The sequence below is a fragment of the Mus pahari genome, chromosome 3, assembly GCF_900095145.1.
Source record: "Mus pahari chromosome 3, PAHARI_EIJ_v1.1, whole genome shotgun sequence".
Classification (NCBI taxonomy): Eukaryota; Metazoa; Chordata; class Mammalia; order Rodentia; family Muridae; genus Mus; species Mus pahari.
Window position 1 is genome coordinate 51,753,833 of NC_034592.1, and position 20,925 is coordinate 51,774,757.

At 37.9% G+C, this 20,925-nt stretch overlaps 1 protein-coding gene across 5 annotated transcripts in view; it reads right to left on the reverse strand.

Moving 5' to 3' along the window:
• Scn3a (sodium voltage-gated channel alpha subunit 3) overlaps nt 1-20,925 on the reverse strand; it is a 106,739-nt gene that overhangs the window by 58,313 nt on the left and 27,501 nt on the right. For 4 of the 5 annotated variants that reach the window (XM_029536043.1, XM_021192861.1, XM_029536045.1 and 1 more), the window contains exons 2-10: nt 18,492-18,805; nt 12,888-13,006; nt 11,471-11,560; nt 9,001-9,129; nt 8,172-8,263; nt 7,085-7,357; nt 6,630-6,693; nt 4,208-4,349; nt 3,240-3,446 (exon numbers count right to left, since the gene is read on the reverse strand). In XM_029536043.1, coding sequence (XP_029391903.1) covers nt 3,240-3,446; nt 4,208-4,349; nt 6,630-6,693; nt 7,085-7,357; nt 8,172-8,263; nt 9,001-9,129; nt 11,471-11,560; nt 12,888-13,006; nt 18,492-18,755 — 1,380 coding nt within the window. In that variant the 5' untranslated portion in view covers nt 18,756-18,805. Of the gene's footprint in view, nt 1-3,239; nt 3,447-4,207; nt 4,350-6,629; nt 6,694-7,084; nt 7,358-8,171; nt 8,264-8,353; nt 8,446-9,000; nt 9,130-11,470; nt 11,561-12,887; nt 13,007-18,491; nt 18,806-20,925 lie in introns of all 5 variants that reach the window. The other variant, XM_021192863.2, reaches the window with a different exon arrangement.

The window sequence follows — 20,925 nt, forward strand, 5'->3', positions numbered from 1 at the left end:
CTACAGGGTCCTTAACAAACATTAAATACAGATAAAAGCAATGCTGTGTTTCATGTGGTCATTGGCTAGAGGGCAGGTTCTAAAGGTTCCCAGGTACTGGAAAGGCCTGGGCTCCACTGAGGTACGCACAACCTCATGGTGCACCAAGTAGCTTTCATTTCTCTCCCCATCATTCACCAATCATTAGTAACCATGCTATCAATAAAACACTAAAATGGACTTAGTACTCTGATTTCCAGTGCCCCCTTCCTTAAACTATGTTTTAAGCGATGGAAAGCTAACATTATATTCAATCATGTTGATCTGGCTGCTACAATCCAAAAAACTGATAATTTAGTGGAGAATGGCACATTTTAGATGATTTAAACATCAGGTAGACAACCAGATCCTTTAAACTCTTATTATTTATAATAGTCTAAAACTAGCTTAGGGTTTCATTTCTCAAGTTTAAAACACTGTACATTTTACTTTTATGTCATATTTTTACCACAAAGTGGCTACATCTCAGAGGAAACTCTTTAAACTGTGTTATCAATGTTGCACCTACAAGTAACTCAAAATTGTTGAAAAATTAAATTTTGGTTCTATAATCCCAATTATATACTGTAATCCAAATGATAATGAAAAGGTCTGTGTCTATTCATCTGAAACAAACAAGTAAATAAACAAGCTATAAGACGCTGGCAGGTGAGATGTTTTACATGGGCTTCTACTTCTGGTCCAGTTGCAGGAGCTAGATTTGCCCTGTCCTGAGAAAATAAATGAAATGAAAAGGTAAGTAAAATCATGGTCCTGAAGACCCTAAAGCTCTTGTCAAGGTGTTCTAAAACACTGGGAAATGGTAAAGCACCAAAACTCCTCAGTGCTGAAAGTTAGACAATCTTGACCTTGTAGATGGAAGTGCAGTGGAAGGGGATCTCAGTACACTTCCTGGGTGGGGGAGGCGGAGCTAAGAATGCAGGCTAACGGAGGTGGCTACGGTTCACAGGAAAGGGCTAAAGAAGAAAGAACTATGGAGTTCTTCTGAGATCCACCTTGAGTACCAAGACTCTCTCTCTTGTTTTCTCTCTCTCTCTCTCTCTCTCTCTCTCTCTCTCTCTCTCTCTCTCTCTCTCTCTCAGGGTGAGGTGGGGTGGGAGGTGTTCCTGAGGTGAATATCAGAGAGAAGGCATCCTCCACTCACACTAAGCTATTCATGTACTGACCACTTGGATTGATAAGAATTTTATTTTCAAGAACATTGAGTGGAGTACTTAGGAAGGGTGGTCATGCAGTTGTAGGTGACTAGTCAGTCCTCTTTATGTTAAATCTGGTCCTATCTGCCAAATCTTCAAATGTTAGAAGATGTGAAATATCAAATTGCTAATTCATGTTGGAGCTGTCTCATCACAAAGACCAAGGATTTTTACACAAATACAAAAATACCCGGCAATTCCCAAATGAACTTTCTAGAATTCAATTTAGGATTTTCAGAACTTTAAAAAGGAAAAATAACAAAGAAACACATGATAAACACAAACAATTAATCAAAGCATTCTAAAACCAGAAACAGACAAGAGACAAAGACATTAAAGTGATGCTATAACTGCACTATACATGTTTAAGATACTACTCAGGGATAGCCACAATGTCTGATATAAAAAGTACACTAGATAAAATTAACAGCAAATTAGGCGATAGAGACAAAGATGGTCAACTGGAAGATATTGAGATAGAAACTATCTAATCTGAAGTAGAGAAGCTTATTTTAAAACTCATTTGAAACTACAAAGAATCAAAATATCTTTGAAAAGACGTTAGTATAACACTGTCATCTATAAAACTTAATATAAACATATAACAGTTCAGAGAGTACAGTGCTGGTGTAAGAGACACTGTAACGAATACATCAGCTAGCCAGATGAGAGTATACAACCAGGTTCACATATGGGCACTGGCTTTTGACAAAATGCCAAGTCAATTTAGCAGAGAAATGATATTTTACTTCCTATATGGGTTTGAAATAATAACCTCCCTATGTATACAAAACAGAATATATACAACTAACATTTTACACACACATTCACTTAGAACGTGAATTGAGCACAAGGTAATGCGGAAAGTTGTATAGCTTTGGGGACAAATTTGAGGTGCTTATTTAAAAACAGTTTAGATGCCATACCAAAAGATTTAAATCTAAAAAAAAAAAAAAATCAAAGAAATGTAATAAAGTCTACTTAATGAAAAATAAAGCCATTTGCTTTAAACCTATTATCAGACGAATGGAAAACCAGCGCCAGCCAAGCATACATATGTCAAAGCCTTGTGCCTATCGTGCATAATGAGCATGTCAGACTCAGTAAGAAAATAAACAACCTTATAAACGAAAACAAAGCCAAACCAAAGAGAGGAAGAAGATGAAATGTCTGAAGATTTCAGCACACCCTTCAGAAAAGAAAGGCACAGAAGAAAAAGAAAAACACAGAAAGGTTTTCAGCTTCATTAGTTGTGAGAAAAATACAAATTACAACGGTAAAGAAATACTTGCAATCAAGGCCCATGAAATGACTAGCCTTGCCCAGCCTTATCAGTGATGGAAGGGATGGAGGGAGGAATGGTCACAGTAACAGACATTGGTCAGGCTCCTGTATGTCTGCCTACAGCCTTCTTCTTGCAGTAACTAGAGTGCAACCCCATACCTTTTAACCCAATCTTGCGTTCCCACTTCTTTAAAGAATGAATGCTTCAGTCACTATATCTCCAGCTTAAATAAACTTCAGCAATGAAAAAAAAAACATTGTTGCTTAATTTCAGATGCCTTTCTGGTACCTTAGTTTAAACAACAATATAGAATATACAAACTCCAAGGCAGCCTTATAAAAAAAGCAGTCATTCTCAGAGGGTTCTTGAAAACTTTAGAGATAAATTATCTACAGGACACAGCTTCAAAGGTTACTATTGAAATGGTACATTAGTAGTTGGAAATCTTAATTGTTTTTCTTAAATCACACCCTCAGTTTCTGTGAGGAATATTTCATAATAAGCTTCATCCTTGATGAATACCACCCTGGTAGCTAAGTACTTTATGATGTCTAAAAAGTTTGACTCCAATTTTATGAACATTTTTAAATTTGGGGAGATTGGAGTCTTCTAATGTCAGTAGCTACATACAACACAAAATGGTAGCTCCAGCTCAGTTACAACAGGCAAAGATCCCTAGCAAGAAAGTAAAAGAGCAATAGCCAACTATCACTCAGTACCTGAGCCTCCTCCTGCTGCTTTTTCAGCTGCTCCAACATCTGCTGAAACTCTGCCTCTTTCTGCTCAGCCTCCTCCAACGTGGCCTGATTCTGTTCCTCATAGGCCATGGCCACCACAGCCAGGATTAAGTTCACCAAATAAAATGAGCCCAAGAAAATTACCAGGACAAAAAAGATCATGTAGGTTTTCCCAGCTGCACGTAATGTCTAGTGTAGAAAAGCAATAATTTCATTAATGTTTTACTATAGTATTCCCACAATAAAAATCAGACTGCAATAGCTAGAAATCAGGAGGTTGATGCATTTTAATATCCAACTATTTTTACCAAATAGTTTTTGGTGTTAAAATGAACAAATACGTACACACAAACATACCAATCAGCCTATCAGCAGTCTGACTGCCATGTCATTTGACATAAATATGTTTCAAAATAGTACTTGTTTAATCTACATTAACGCATCATTATTACTGTTCCAAAAGCAGGACAACATTATAAATGCCATGCTTCCCCAGTCTACAGATTTAGTTAAATATTGTTTATATACACATAAACAATAATAACATATGCATTTGTACAATGCACGTTTGTGTATATGTGTGAATATATATACTTCATATAAGAAACTCCCCATATGATTTTTCTGTATTTATTTTTAAATATCTATACTTCCAGAAGGAAACCCATAGGCAAAAGGTCTTTTATCTATCAAACTTACTACATTGTGTGTATATATGAGTTTGTGTGTAAGTGATATAAGGACAAGGGAGAGGCAATAGGAGAGGGGAGGGGAGAGGAGAGAAGGAGAGAGGAGGGAAGGGGAGAAGAAGAGAATGTGGAGGACTCTAAGGCCATTCCCTCTAATATTGTGACTTCCTTAGTTAGTGCCTTTGAGTGTTATAAAGTAGTACTTAGTATTTTGTATGAGTACATCAACACAAATCCCACTTGTGTACATTTAGTCCCTACCAATTGGTAAAGATTCTCCCAGTAGTCTTGAGTCATGAGTCGAAACAGCGATAAGAAGGCCCAGCTAAATGTGTCAAAGCTCGTGTAGCCGTAGTTGGGGTTTCGTCCAGCCTTCACACAGATGTACCCTTCTGGACATTGTCTGGGAAAGAAAGAAGCAACGGTGGGGATGGAAGAGAAAGTGCAGCTATTTCTACCAATCACCCTTTATTTATGGGAATTGTCAAAAGCCATCATCCGCGACGAGGCTTTCATTCCCAGAACACTTTAACTGATTGCTCACAGGTGTAATCTGTTAGAGACACAAGCCAAGAAAAAAAAAATAAATAAATAAAGGAAGAGCAAGAGAGTCAAATTTAGGGCCATTTAGAAGAGCAAGGGGGGATCAGCCCGACATTCTGATGTCATCCTTATTCACTCTTTACAAAGTGCTAAGAATCAATCATTTTAAATTAAGAAGGAGAAACCATCAAAAGGTGACAAATAAGTCAGGGAGATCACCTGTTATCCCGTTCTGTACAGTGGTCTAAAATAACCTCACGTTTCAGAACATGTGATCTTATGGGAAATGATGAGAGTGGTATTTCCTGCATCACAACGCTCTGGTTTGGGTATCTATACATCACGGTTAAGTAAGGTCGTTGCTGATGTCGTCAGCTTTTCCTTAGCACCCTTCTGTCCCAGATAGGTTTCTCCACTCTTAACTCTACATTTTCCTCCCTTTCTAGATTCTACTCTTTGGAATAGAGCGAGAATGTGCCATAAATATTTAACAGCTTAGAAGTGGTAATCTTTAAAGGGATGGTATGTGCAAAAATATACCTGGGACTTTATTGTATGGGATATTTGTCTGTAGTCTCTAAGTTTTCATGGGTATTTATTTTATAATTTGAGTGATATTTTATTTCTTGCTAAAGATGGCCATCTTTGACCTCTGGGAACTCTTGGAATTGGCACTTGTAACAGACAACCTCCATGATTTCATACCTCGTTTTTCTTTTCACCCACTAGCACATTTTAATCTTCCCGTTCATTTCAAATTAATCTCTTTCTGTTTCCCGAGGCAAGTGCTAGCTAGACTCAAGCACTCCTCTGGTAGCTCTAGTTCTTATGGAGAACAGTATCAGAAACCAAAGGCTTGGTGGCAGGCAGCATTTATTGCTAGTAAGCCCTTAGCACTTCTTGGCCCCTCCTTCAGCTGATGAAACAAGAAGGTATGTGTGTGCATTTTAACTTGTGATGTGCACACACATAAGCACATAAATATGTCTACATGTAACCATTTGTTTATAGTGAGATGCACTTGAAGAACCTCTTTTATCTCGAACTCTAACTCATTAGCACAAGGATCATTCTAGACCTTTCCTGTTGCTTGTTTGTAACTTTCCTCTCTGACAGTGAGCAGACTGGCTCCCACCATAGAGCTCCATTTCCTCGACTGTTCAACACTTGTGTATATGACGTACAGGGGTGTCAGGATTGGCCATTCACAATACTGTGGGAAACACTTCATTGCTAGGCAACTGCTCTTTTCTCCCAGTGTCACAGGCTTTGCACACCTCCTAAAGTAGTTAGGAAATTTTACACCACTGCTCTCTTTACCTCACATGTTAGAGGTTGTTTTATGTATTAATGCTATCTTTAAATTCTTTCTGATATATATATATATATATATATATATATATATATATATATATATATATATATATATATTAAATGTTATTGTGGGATCTCTAAACCTACCTCCCAAAGCTCGATCAATGATTTTTTATCTGAGTTCCATGACTTGAGAATAGCTTTATGCAGTTATGGTTACAGAACCATATAGAGGACTTTTCCCACCTGACATACACTGTGCTTCACTGAGTTTGCTCCCCATCACGGGTCCCTTTAAACCCTGCTCATCTCTGTTGTTTCGTCCTTTTCAGACATCACATGGTTAGATTCTTGTAGTGCATAGACTTTTCAGGTTTGAATTTCTTTTTTTTCTCATATATGAACATGAGTTTCGGGTTCATTTCTCATTTGACAATGTTTCATTATATGTGCATACAACAGGTTATGTGTGTATTTGCAAAGACATCTCACCTATTTCTAGTTTGGGCTGATTTATGTATACAGCTGAGGACAATGGTAGCATGCAGATTTCTCAGTATGTGTGTTTTCTAATTAGCTGGCTCTCTATCTGGCAGTGTGGTGGTGTGACTATGTTTATTCTCTAAGAATTTTCAAAATTCTTTTTCCAGTAATCATCTATGGTTCAGAGACTACATTTCCTAGACAGACAGTCATTCTTCATTATTTACATAGATGGCATTTCTCCCACTTCTTTTACATTAGTATTATTATTTATCTCATCATCATCATCATCATCATCATCATCATCATCATCATCATCATCTATTTACTATTTCCTTCTTACCCTGCATCGGAGCCATTTCCACAGAGTAAAGGATCTTTTTGTCCATCCAAAACATAAAAGTGGCCTGTTAATATAGAAAATAACCAATTTGATTCCATAATAATACTATTTACTTTAATGACATAGCAGAGTTTGGGATGAGATGACTCATTGGATAATGGTGCTTGCTTTTGACCTTGGTGACCCAGATTTGATCTCCAGGATACACACAGTAGGGCAGATGTGACTCCCACAAGTCCTCTGACCTTTTCTTGTGTGCAGTTGTGCAAGGGTGCATTCACTATCATCCCCAATAAATTTTTAAAGAATTCATCAGTGTTTGATTATTTCAGTCATTTCCCAATGGTTCATCAATAAAGTCTATCTAGAAAGTGGCTTCAAACAGTCTGAATTGTTTATAGTTAAAAACTCGCTCAGCAACACTAAGGCTAACATAGAGTGGCAATGAATCTTACTATCATCTGCGATATAATCCTTCCAGTTGAATGTGCTCATTGTTACATTAACAAATGTCCCATTTGAGTCCATTGTGCCATTGAAGTAGGAAGTAGTGTTGGTTTCAAAAGCAGAATCGCTCGGGGGCCACTGCAAGCATTTATTCCTCAGGTTGCCCATGAAGAGCTGTAGCCCGATGAGAGCAAAGACGCTCAGACAGAACACAGTGAGGATCATGACATCAGACAGCTTCTTCACTGACTGGATCAGTGCCCCCACGATGGTCTTTAAACCTTTGAAGAGAGAACTATATGTCAGCTTAGGAGTGTGATCTATGACAAGAGTTCTTAATAGGTGCACACATTCCACATCCTCCATGAATGGTAGCTTGGCTACATAGACATGAAAGCTTTATGTAGAGTCTCATGACTTACAAACAGATGGAAGGCTGACCACTTCTATATGAACACCATGCTGCTGCAGGTTCTGAACCAATGTTCACAAATCTTTAGGAAGTTCTCTCTGTGTGCTATCAAGGGTTACCCCAAACATGTAAAATACTAGATTACTTTTTTTTCTTTCAGTTTTGTGTGTTTCATGAAGCTGTTTCTCTCAACCCATTCTTTCTGCCAACCTGCAAGTAGCACTGAATTAAAAGGCGGAAAGAATTTTAAGGCCCTGAAGATCTCAGGCCACGCACATGCTGCGCCATAGCCTTTCCTCCTTTACAAACAGTGATCTATTTGTTTGAAATAGATCTGGAGCAAATGGTAAAATACAAGGCAGTCAGTCAGGGCATGACATCAAAGCTTTATCAGAATGCAGGAGAGAAGACATACATCTTAAATGTAGGAGCAGGAGTACAGAAACACTCATCAATGATATGTGGGTATCTCATGCAACTTTCTGTTAAACTCAGAGGCTGGCTTTATGAAGAAAGTTGAAATTATCAATGCTTTAAAGGAACTGAATCAACACTGAAACACCGTCTGGCATTTTTGAATATGATAGACTTGAACAAAAAGCCACATGGCTAATGGTGGGGTTGCAATTCCAATATTATATGGTTTGATTAAAGTCAGCCTCGGTGTTTAACCTAGCTCTCACCTGGAATGACTGATATTGTTTTCAATGCTCGGAGAACTCTGAACGTTCTCAGCGCTGAGACATTGCCCAGGTCCACAAACTCTGTCACATATCTGTAATAGGGAGTTCACACACAAACACAATAACACACAAGAAAAGTTGGAGATATAAGGGCCTACCACCTTACACCGTTTTCTTCTTACCTGGAATTACAGAAATAGTTTTCAGAGCTCGCAAGACTCTGAAAGTTCGAAGAGCTGAAACATTGCCTAGGCTTACAAATTCTGTTACATACCTGTAGGATTAAATCAGAGTTACTGATAGTTTTGGCAAAGTTCATTTTAAGTGACTAATGCTGGATTGGCATCAAAAGCCCCTTGAGATACACAAACAAAATTGATTTAAAGCTCAGGATGCCAAAGGCTGAAATCTGCCTTTAAGGGAAAAAAAAAATAGAACTGTATTTCAATGTAATTTTCATTTACATGATGATGATTGTTTGCAAAATTTATCATGGCACCAAAGTTTCTATTAAATTGTAGTTAATAAGTAACTTGATTTTGATGAAGAAAAAGATGACGGAATATAAAGTAACTCCATTTATTGCTCAAAGACTAAGGGACAATAAAATAAGTCCACATATTGCTGATTTGCTAGACATATCTATCTTTTCATAGTCTAATTCATATTATCATACTGTGTATGGCATAGGGTTGATCTGACTAACAAGAAAGCTCTGCATTCAAAACATGTCTTAAATTGATTTATACAGCAAATTTTTTCATTCCTTTGAATTTTCCAGACTTTAAAAAAAAAAAAGAAGAAGAAAAAAAAAAAAAAGATTACTCACGCCATCACGATGACACTGAAATCCAGCCAGTTCCATGGGTCACGAAGGAATGTGAAATCTTCTAAGCAAAATCCTCTGGCCAAGATCTTTATAAGTGACTCAAAGGTATAGATTCCAGTGAATGTATACCTAGGAAAAGTACCCAAGCCAAATTAGCAACTAGAAACAAGAGGTTAAAGAACTGATTTTGTGAGCATGGCAAACGCTAACTCTTTTTGCTGTTGATGATGTTGTTGTTTTGGTTTTTGTTTTGTTTGTTTTTTTAGCTTTACAAAATGCAATAAATTTTGTAAAAAATTTGTACCTACCTAAGAATCTTAATTTAATTATCCTTATTAGTGTGAGTGAAGTATTAAACAAGAGAAAATAATACATTTGTCATACATGTGTTCTTCAAAATTGTTGTAAAACTGCTTACATTTTAGAACAATAGTTTCTTGGAGGAATTGGGGAGAGTGGATGTGACCAAAACATACTCTGTGAAATTCTCAAAGAATTAATAAAGATGTTCCTAAAAAGAATAGTTTCCCATATTTTGTACCCGTAAGGGCAGTGTTTTCACTGCTAGTGGCTAATAAAAAAGAATTATCCAAGTTTTAACTTTTAGTAACCACATAGTTTGTGTCTTCTTTGAGAGGCCACATAATGTGCATTCACTTATTTGTATTGAAATATTCCTATTCAGGTTTTCAAAAGCTAAGCTCATTTAAGGCTATTACACTAGATTGGGAATTGATTTTATTTCTTATTCTTAAGAGTCAGGCATAGAATTATAAAAGTGCCTCCCATCTGTCTCTGTGTCTCCTTCACATATATGTTTATGATCACATAAAATACATCAGTTTTTAAAGATCTCAGGTCCATATTTGCCTTAAATCCTCAGATCACAGATAGACTAAATTCTTCAATTTAATTTTGTACTTAAATTTGGTTGAAATCCAGCTTCAACCTTCAAGGGGGCAAACAGCTTTTGAGTTTGTGGTCTATCGTTGTGTGCTCTAGCCCATTTCTCTGAGTGATGACAACTTATTTCTGTTTCTTCCAAAAATAGCAGAGAGTACATGTTTTTACACACTACGTCCTTTAAAAGCACAACGTGAGTTTACTTTTCAGCATATGCCATCTAAGCCATAGAAACATTTGATTGTCTTATGGCAACTCATTGTGTTTTATAGTCTAAAATTGCTTTGTATGTGTGAAGTGTTAGGATCAGTGTGTGTGAAATGCTTTTGTGTGCGACTTTCCCTTATAAGGAGGAAGAAAGAAGTAGTTACAGAAACCATTGCATTTAGTTTCCCAGGCACATTCTCTCTGCATCTCCCACCCCCACCTAGCTCCATAGGTTACAGGGGCAGAAAGTACACTTGATTCTTAGGAAGTAGCTGAGTGTTAAGAAGAGAAGCATTTTACCACGTGAGGCTTGCGTGTGCTTATATTTCAGTTTGGATGTCTGTGAGCTATGTGAAGTGGTTTGTTTCCATCTTGGAGCTGAGCTATCCTACAGTCTTCTCTTTTCCATACATTCCATTTGTTTGTTTAGCTTCACTTTTAAATTTTATTTATTTATTTGCAGTGACAACCACGATTTTGCTTGTCTCCTATTACAATGTAAAAAACCTACCAAATGATGTTGATTAGAAAAGTTGTACAGTTACCTAATTGAAATATGCAAGGCAAAAACTCTTATAACACTCAAACTGTTTTAATAGTGTGTGTAACATCTTAAAGATACCACTTTTTCCTTTAAAAAAAAAAAAGAGATTTAGGACTAGACAGAAGACTGGTCTCTCAAGGGACCCAGACTGTATTCTGTACTCCAGTCCAGGGTATTTAACACCCCCTTTTAGTCTCTTTGAGCACTACATGTTATATAGACACACATGTAGGCAAAACATTCACACACATACACATTAAAATAAAATAAAAAGATTCATATCCAAATATCCCATTTACTTAGCTTTTCATATTATGTTATTAAAATTAAATGAAATTTATAGGTGCCCAAGTGCCTCATTTAGTCTTATTGAAAAAGTTTATACATAGTCAACCCTTATAGGTGTTTCAATTTTGTTAACTGTAAGTCATAAATGGTACCTGATATTTCAGCTGAAAGAGCTGCTGCAGGATCCACTATGACAATAACATCTAGTAGAAAGTATTTTCAAACATTCTAAGTGATGTTTTGCTAGAATATAAATTGTTGGCAAAGGGTGGCTTACAATGGTACAGAAAATCTTTATGGCAATCTCTGAAAGTGCTGAAAATAAAAATTGATGTTGTTTGCTTGCATGCCATTCTCAGAACTACAGAATAAAGACAGAAGTCCTTAGCGTGACTTCAAAAAACAGAAGCCACAAGTCAGACCGTTACCACAAACAGATTGCCAGAGAATCTGAGAGGGTGTGTGTGTGTGTGTGTGTGTGTGTGTGTGTGTGTGTGTGTTTCATTCCAAGAACGTATTCCTACTCACTCTACATTCTTCGTCCAGTCAGGAGGATTGCTCAACGTCATAAATACACAGTTGGTCAAAATAGTGCACATGATAAGCATGCTGAATAAAGTAGATTGTAGTTAAGGAATAAATGTCAATTCATTCTAGACACCTAAGAACTATCCAACACAAAAGATTCAGAAGCACAATTTAACTGTGAAATCAATCTTACTTGGCTGGGTTCAGACCATGATCCATAAGGAAAGGCAAAGCTTTCCTTAAGGCCTAGTATTCTCTCTAAAAGATTAGGAACTGCTTAGGAATTCTCTTGTGAACAGATAACAGAAGCAGCCTCACAGTGATGTAACTCATTTCTTTATAGTGTATAGCACTCTCTGGAGGGGATGTTTTGTGCTAACAAGGTAGTATCATTAGATGTTCTGGTAGGGATATTGTTCTTGCTCTTTCAATACAGATTTCACTGCACAGAAGTTCATGTGACAAATAATTTTATTTTAAAATATAAACACCTTCTAATATCAAGCTTGAGAATGAGAGAATTTATATGGATTTCGAAGGGTTATCTCCTGCTTCCTGTGTCCATACGATAATGTATTTTACTTTATATAAGCCTTTTTGAGGTTGCCTATAGAAAAGGTCCACTACTGAATGCCATTTTAAAGGTATTTTGTCATTACTCCAGGATCTACTGCAATCTATGCTTATTCTTCCCATAACACGAATGTCTTACTATTATAGTTTGCATCTGTATAGACCATACTGGGAACAAAATTTGTCCCCTTGAACATGCTGGGCTAGTTTTGTACCACTAAGTCACATCACAGACCCATAAAGAATTTTAGGGTTGTTGACTTTTTGATATATTATTATCCAAGTACAGAGACACATAGCTGTTTCGTGAATGTTTCCAGAAGGAAGAAAAGAAAAGAAGGAAGAGAGCAAGAAAGAAATGGAGGATGGTAGGAGGAAGGGAAGGTAGGAGAGGAGGAGGAAAAGGAGGAGTAAATTGGCCAGAGATGGATAGCCATTTAAGGTTGGAGTATGTGATAGTACATATAGTGACACTAACTATATATATCATATAGTAAAACACATTATAATAACTGCAGTAGGCTAGACTTCTTCAGCAATAATAAATGATCTCGTTGAGGATGAGAAATGGAAAGAGGATTTGCTCTTATTTCTGCTATTATAGTATGGTTAGTTCATTGACAAACTTGCTAACATGTTTCATATTTGCTTCTAGAACTATGATAATAATTTAATGGTAAACTCTATATACATCATAAACAGCAGAAGGCCAATGGAAATCAATCGCTTAAACTAGCAATGTTACCATTGGCTGTAAAGAAATGTTATAAATATACAAAGCATGAGAAGGGCATTTCATTGAAAACCAACTCTTAGAAATGGCATTTTCACGTGAAAAGGATATGAGTGTACCAAAATCTTAATAGCAATTTTCCTAACAGGGTTTAGTGGAGTTAAAATATACAAGGCGGAGGTGGCGCTGAATCGGAAAATTGCCTTCCCTTTATTCAACACTACAAAAGTCTGAAAAAGAAAACACGAGAGAGAGATTACCAAATTAGACATGCAGGCTTATTTGAAGCATTTACAACACACATCGAGAACTTTTTACCTGACTTTTTTTGTACAAATGTGTTCATTTAGATCAGTTGGAACACAACCAATATCCTGTTTACTAGGCACAGGCTAAGTGTTTCTCCCCTACACATACATACACACAAAGGCCCACTGGGGTACTACCTTCTCCCTCTCTAAGCCTCCAAACCTGTTGATACAAACTGATAGTCTTACACATTTTCAAAAATCAAATTAAAGAACTTTACAAGGTTCATTTCTATTTGAGGCTTACCATCTGTCTCCAGCTTTGGTAACTTTTCAGATCATTCAGTATATATAAGTGTTAAAATAATCTTTTATGAATATCATTATTTAATTACAGAATTTATTGAAATTAATAGCTTCAAACCTTCTAACCCTAGTTTTGTGGTGGCCTCCCATCATTTCCGTAGCAGCTGAATTGATCTAAGACATTTAAATAAGTTATGGAACCAGATTTTGTGTGCTAAGAATGATCTACTTCATCGCTTATACTGAGAAAAGACAGCTGCGTTGAAAATTAATTTTAAGTACATGACTTCAAAGACCAAGCCACAGTTAAAAGTCTATGATCTGAAACATACAACATCATCTTAGCATTTAAGCTATGCAGACCCATGACTACCTTTCAAGACACCCAGGATGGATCATCCTTTATTTTTTACCACTGGAGTCATCTCTGTTCCAGCCATTGAATCCACTTGTCAGTCCCACTCAGAACCTAGCAATCTGTCCCTCCAACTGTGACGCACGTGGTAATAGACTCAGTGAAGACAGCTATACCTGTAGAAAGGTCTAACTAACTACGCAAAGTTATCCTACCTATCACGACCCTCATGCTAGGATGCCCTAGTTCTTCAGTATTGTCAATATTTAAGTTTAGGAGTATGGCAGATTTTTAGGTGTTTTCAACATTCTCCTTGGGTAATTCTAATATGCAGGCAGTCTTATTATTCAATCTCTTTTTTTCCACTCTCAGTACCTCCTTTACATTTTCCCAGATAAATCACACTGCCTTCTGATCATCCCTTAGCTGGTTCTCCTGTCACTAACCCTTACAATATTACTTTGTACTCTCTCACACGTTGCTGGCAATCACCAGCAAGTGGCAATTTCCACACGGGGTTCATTTGTGGGAGAACCTGGTTAGGTGCTTTTTACAAATGACTGAGCACAAAGAGCCTGCAGTTTATGGCTGCATTTCCCCCCACAGTTTTTAATAGCGTGCTTTGCCAATAAATGCTGTTCTAATTAAATATGGGTTTACCTTTAAGGCACTGTTCACCTTCATGACATCTGTTGTATGCACTGATTTACTTAATAATATGTTTGCACCCTTTTACTAAGGCTACATCACATACATTCACAGCAACTCGCAACAGGCTCTGTTTGAAGAGGCAGGCAGGAATGTTTATACTGTGAGCAGGGACAGCAAGCAAGCAACCCATTCACCGCCCTTCTGGGTTTAAGACCATTGAGCCAACTGTTACTTAACTAACCATTTTCAATGAGCTGAGCTCTATAAATTCTAGGAAGAGGGCAAGTAAACTATCTCTTACTAGCATCAAGATTACCTGCCAGTAACAATGAGCCTCACTAAGCCTGCCCTTGAACTACAGATGCATAAGTGGGTTGTCACGAACTCACAGTACAGCGATCAAGATCCATTTAGGCATCAGCGGCCGCAATGGTGCGTAAAAGTTCCCAGTGATTTAAAGTGCATTAACTCATGCTCTTTTAAACAGTTTCCCTGAAAAAGCAATTTCTGCTGGCAACATTAGAAAGGGGTGTGTATTTTGAAATATCTCCCAAAATAGTCTACGCAAGAATGAATTGTCCTTTAAATATGAAACCCTCTGCTTCTCCTGCAAGTTTAGCCTGTGGGTGCTAGTGGCTCTGTGGCTCCGACACTGGAGAACATGTTGCAACTACTCTGAATGTATAACAGTGCATACCCTGAGAGTTGAGAAACAAGGAGTAAAATTCTAATGATCTACGTAGTGAAAGAATTACAGGGCAATGTTTGAAGTCTGGCGTTCTGACGTTATCGAATGATGTACCTACACCAAAAACTACACAAGAATATAAGAGCTGGCTGGAACTCAGAGAAGTTACACCAACTATAAAGTCGGGTTTCCAAGTAACAATAGGTGGTGAGGCACTGTGAAAAGATTCGGTGCTTATCGCCAGAATTGCTATAAACACTGTGGCTGAAGTTCGTCACGACTGTTAGCATCAGGAGTGCTAATTACTTTTTTTTTCCTGAATAAATACTAATAACTTCGCTGAAATTCTTAGTGTTGTGAGAGAAGCAGCAGATTTATACCTCAATGGAATAGATCAGACACCCAATTTTAAAAGATAGTACAGCCCAGGGCAACAACAGGATATCTGAGAGGAGTCCTGTGAGGATCCTGTATCAGTGACGTAGCAGAGGCCAGAGGCCTCGAACCAGACCAATGACTCACTGCAATGAACGTTTGCAAGTAAGTCTGTTTGGGCAAAGAGTATACTGTGTGATCACCAGGACACACCACAGCTTCCATGGCTAGATATTTTTTGTTTGGTTGTTTTGTTTTGTTTTTGTTCATGGTAGGGGTGGTGTTGCCAAGGGCAGAGGTTATATACGAAGGGACAGGGAGATGAGTTGAATTGGGGTACATGATGTGAAATTCACAAAGAGTCAATAAAACGTGTTTAAAAGTGTGGTGCCACCAACTTTTGACCATCTTATTTTTACATTTATTGTTACTGCAGTCAGTTTGACCAGCGGTCAAGAGCTCCAAGCCTCTTGATCTATCATTGATGGAGAATGACTTTGGTAAGTGAAGGAATTGGCCTTGACTTTACTTTCCCATGTGGAAACTGAGACTAACGAGAGCAACTGCTTAATGAACTGGCTCATTGGCATGAAATGAACTGGAGTATCCAAGTGGCTCCTGACATAGGGTGAGCCCAACAAATGTTAGCTATTATTATCATGCCACTATTTTTAAGCCGTTAACCTGGCCAACTTAAATGCTATTAAAATATATTGTGGTCTTACTCATCTAGTTATATTCGGCACTAAGATACATCACTAATCAGCAACAGCCAGTCATTACATGAATCTCTTGAACTCTGTGTGGTCTTTTACACAAATGGCCATGTAGTAACATGGCTTTGTACTATGGTGAGATTCTATGAATTCATATACTGTTTTCTCCCTTTAACTTTTAAGAGTCACAAATTACATTTCTATAAGTAGCACCTGAGTTCTTGTCCTCAGAGGTATTTCATTAATGAAGGCAGGGCTTCTCCTTGGAGCGTTTAGAGTCACTTACATTCACTAGAGTGAATTATGATCCAAGTGAATTATGGTTTCCAGTTTGGGGTGAGCCATGCCTGTCCTTTCCCGTGCACAGAGGACAATTCTGTTCTCTAGTAGCAAACTAGAAAATTAACCAACCTTGAAAGCCTGACCTATCAAGTCAGATGACAATCAATTGACATTAAAATGTGTATGTTATAGTCGCATGTAGAAAAAGAATTATAGTGGTGCCTTTCCCTCAGGAAATCTGTGAGAAAACAAATCGGACAGGAGAGCCCTTGTTGAACATGGGGTCCAAGCAGCTTACTTAATCAAATGGTGGGGTTAGCCCAGGATGTCCCTTTCATAAAGAGATGGTGTTGTCATTGGAAAGGAAATGCTTTTAATGCAAGAAAATATAGCTCTCTTCCCATTAAGTAATATCTCCATTTTCTTCCTTTCTACCCTGGTAAGCCTATCAAACTAATTGACTCCTTCATTTTGTTTGTTTTTAAAGGAGTAATAACAATTTCATATCAAAGTGAAACAAACTTCCATGTCTTGAAAATAATTTTTAAAACATACTGTGGGGTTTGTAGCTCAAGCTGTCTTCTGTATCCTAGGCTGGCCTTGAGCTCACAACTCTTCTGACTCTGGCTCTCAAGTGCTGGGCTTACAAGTATGAGACAACACACGATGTCGCAAGTGTGTATGCTAACACGTTTATTCTTTTCTCAAATGAGGCCTGTTCTTCTAGTCTCTGGGAGAAACATCTTATTGTTAACCATCCTTTAGAAACCATCAGAGTTTCTAAATTTCAAATAGTTCTTGATCACCTCTGTATAGTAAATCACAGTTTCTTTTAGAAGCATACGAATGCGTGTTTGTGCCTTCCTTTGTTAAACTTAGTAAAAAGGACTTATAATGTTTGTAAAGCTTTTTTAAAATCTTTATCTATCTGTATGCCTTTGTATATGTATGTACATATGTATGAGAGTATTCACACAGAGAGGGTCAGATCTGCTGTCATTGTCATTGCAGACAGTCCTGAGTCTCCTGACATGGGTGCTGTGAACCAGACCCCCAGTCCTCTATAGAAGCAGCAAGTGCTCTGAATCCCCGAGCCATCTCCCATCCCCAGGACTTAAAAGGTCATATCATACACTAACTACCTAAAGAATGCACTGTCTCCAACCATTGCTTTTCTAAAGTTCTACTTTGACAAGTAAAGGTGGTCTATTTAGTTGTTAATCCAGAAATCATCAGCTTGGAATGATGTTAATTTGTCTTTACAATAAACTGTTTTCTCATTGTGAAGGTAAGCTATACACCCTGATTAAAAGGAGCCAAAATATTCATGTAGGTATTAAGATAATATCCTTTATCTAGATTCCCTATGGGTCTCACAAAGCTGGTTTAAGTATTGAAACTAAACCTGGCAGAACTGTGTAGTTATTTTAAACATCAGAGAAACATTGTCATAGTTGTTCCTTTAAATTACATGGAGATTCTTGATATTATTATTATCATCACTATGTTTTATCTTCTAACCTTGATTTTTCTTTCATTGTAGTAATGTTTTAACTATTTGTGATAGTCTAGAAGTTCTCCTATCATGATCTCAATGAAGCCTATAGAAGTTCCTAATCATATGCCAAGTTAGAGGGAAAGACTAAAAATGCAAGTCTAGATAAACATGTTTCTTCATGAATTACCTGCCTATAGGAATAGATATGAAAATTGATATCTTATAGAACACACATGATTGTAAGAAATACCAAGCCAAGTATGAACTAAAAAATAAGTATAGCAACCACCTTATAATTACAATCTGGCTGTCTATCAAGCAGCCAAATGGATTAGCAATAGCAGATGCTTATCTTTGCTGTCAAATTTAAGTTTTCCCACTTATCTCAGTACTATGAAATGGTAGAAATGGTTTATGCTTATTCCTCCGTAGCAGAGATTTCATTTCTTATCCATGTTTCTGTTCTTCAAGACGTGTAGCAATAAAGAGTGCCACAAACTATTTCACGGATGACAATGGCAATGTTCTAATGCACACAAGCCTCTGGTTTGCACACCTAATCGAGAATAGATTGGCCATATAACGTAAGCACTCACTTTCTTACTGACGTAGTAGGGGTCCAGGTCCTCCAGAGGCTCCGACACCATCTCTGGAGGAATGTCTCCATAGATAAATGGAAGGTTCTTCCCAGCCTCCAAGTCACTGTTTGGCTTTGGTTTGTTCTCGTCATCAATATCTTGTTCTTTCTTGGGTTTCTTGGCTTTCTCTTCTGCAGCACGCTTTTCGATAGCAGCAAGAGATTCTCGAGTGAAAAGGCGGAAGCTCTCAGGTCCCGGGGGTACCAGCAGTGCCTGGGCCATCTTTTCATCCTGCACATTTAATTACGTTTAGCTTCTTGCATAAGAATTGCCTAAGTGGATGGAAAACATGCACGATTGTTAAGAAAGCAAGAGACAGGGGAGGAAGAAGAAAGAACACCCTGCAATCACTGGCTTTGGGGGCAAAAAATATTGTCCTGTTTTGGTGATTAGCTACAAATGTTTACTTTGAAATAACATTCAATATGATTTTCTGTTATTTCAATATGTTTCAGTAATTTTAAGTGATAAATTTCATAAACAGAGCAGAAGCCCGTTTTGAACATTTATTAGCTTAATTTAGCCATTTGCAATGTATGCGTGTTTCAAATTATACACAACACATAGGGTATCTTGGTTGAATAGAAAAACATAAAACATTTAAAAATGGTCTTTTCTGGCACCTTTTGAGACCAAGTGTATTATAGCAGACTTTTGTTAAAACAGTAAGGACAGTAATGCTTGTCTGTTTGTTTATAAAGGGCCATTTTCCACCATACTTCCTGCATCACAACATATATTAACTCTCCAAATCAAGAAGTCTTGATAATGATGGAGCTATTGCCATACATGCCTAATTCCTTGCATTGCAAGACAGGGAAGAAATTTGGTCTAGCCCAACTATGTTCTAGTTGTCAGCATCATTAACCGAATCACTGAAAACCACCTCAGCAACAGCAGCATCTCAGAAGCCAATGGTTCTAGAGAAAGAGACCCATCTTTTCAAAATACATACATGCATTGTGTTATTTATGTGAGTGCATATCTATGCCTGTTCATGTACATGCAGATGTACATGTGTGTATATGGGTGCACACGAACTTACAAATGTGCACATATTCGTATGCCTGGGTGGGGTGGGGGTGCAAGAGGACCTTTGAAGCAAGTATTCCACTGGCTGAGTGATCTTTGGTTAGGACAAGCTGGCCAGCCAGTCAGCCCCAGGGAATTATCAGTTCCCTGCCTCTGCATCACTGATATTGCAACTGTGTGCTCCTGTGCCTGATATTTTCATGTGGGTTCTGGGAATTGAATTCAGATCTTCATGTTGATAGGGCTAGCACTAACAATTGAGGTATTGCCTTTCCCAACATCCAAGTCCTCCTATTTCCTTCATTTAATTAAGCCAAATCTTTTAGCCTTTTAGTTTTTTTTTTTTTTTTTTTTTTTTTTTTTTTTTTTTTGGTTGTTGTTGTTCCTTGGACCCCTTGGAGGCATTTTCTGAGCAGGACAGATTCTATTTAGTTCCTCTTTGGGTTTACTGATTTCAAGGACTTGAGACAACTTTGACGTTGTACTGGACTTTGCGGGTGGAGTAAGGCTCTGAAGAAGGGATGCTGCGACCACCTTCCCTGGGTTATGCACTGCGACTCTCTTGCTTATAACTCACATGATATTGGGCCCTGTGATCCCTTATTACCTCTGCCCTCATCTATCAAAAGGAAATAATGGAACATTTGACCTCCTATTTACTTCGGGAAATAAATGAGTCCATTTATATTGTTTCTAATAATGGGTCCTTGGAGTAGAAATCGCTTTGTTAAAGGAATGTAACGTCAGCTCTGCCAACCCTTTTCCTTGCTATGTTATCAGAATTCCTCACAAGCCAACCATTCTCCTTTAAATAAGCTCTTGGTGTGCTGGGGACACTTCTAAGTCCCCATGCAGAAGAGCATGCAGAGTGACAGAGCCCAGGGACAGAAGATTCTCACCTGGCTGGAGAGGGGTGGGCCAAAGGCAAAGGGATGGAAAAGCCTGGCTCCATTTCTCAAGGAACATAGAATCATTACTTCTGCTGCGACAAACTGTTCAAACTAACAGGCATGTTGAAACAGAAGTAGCCGTCCCTTTATTTGTGTTGTCCACAAAAGTCCCATCTTTAAATTCCAGAGAGAGAAGTGGAAACTAAGACAATAACAAAAACATGATGCATCTAGCAGTCACCCTGGAGAAGGATCTGCGACTATGGCACAGAATTAATCATCAAAGTCGCTTTGACATTTCCTCCGCTCCCTGATCCCCTCCAGCCCCCACATCCATTCTAGTTTTGGAGCGGTTTTCTCCTCAGCCGCCCTCCCTCTGATGCTTGGCAAGTTGTTGAGAGGAAATGCTGAGCACACAGACAATGAGAAGCTCTGGACTGTTTAGGAAAAAGAACAGATCTTATTGCTTT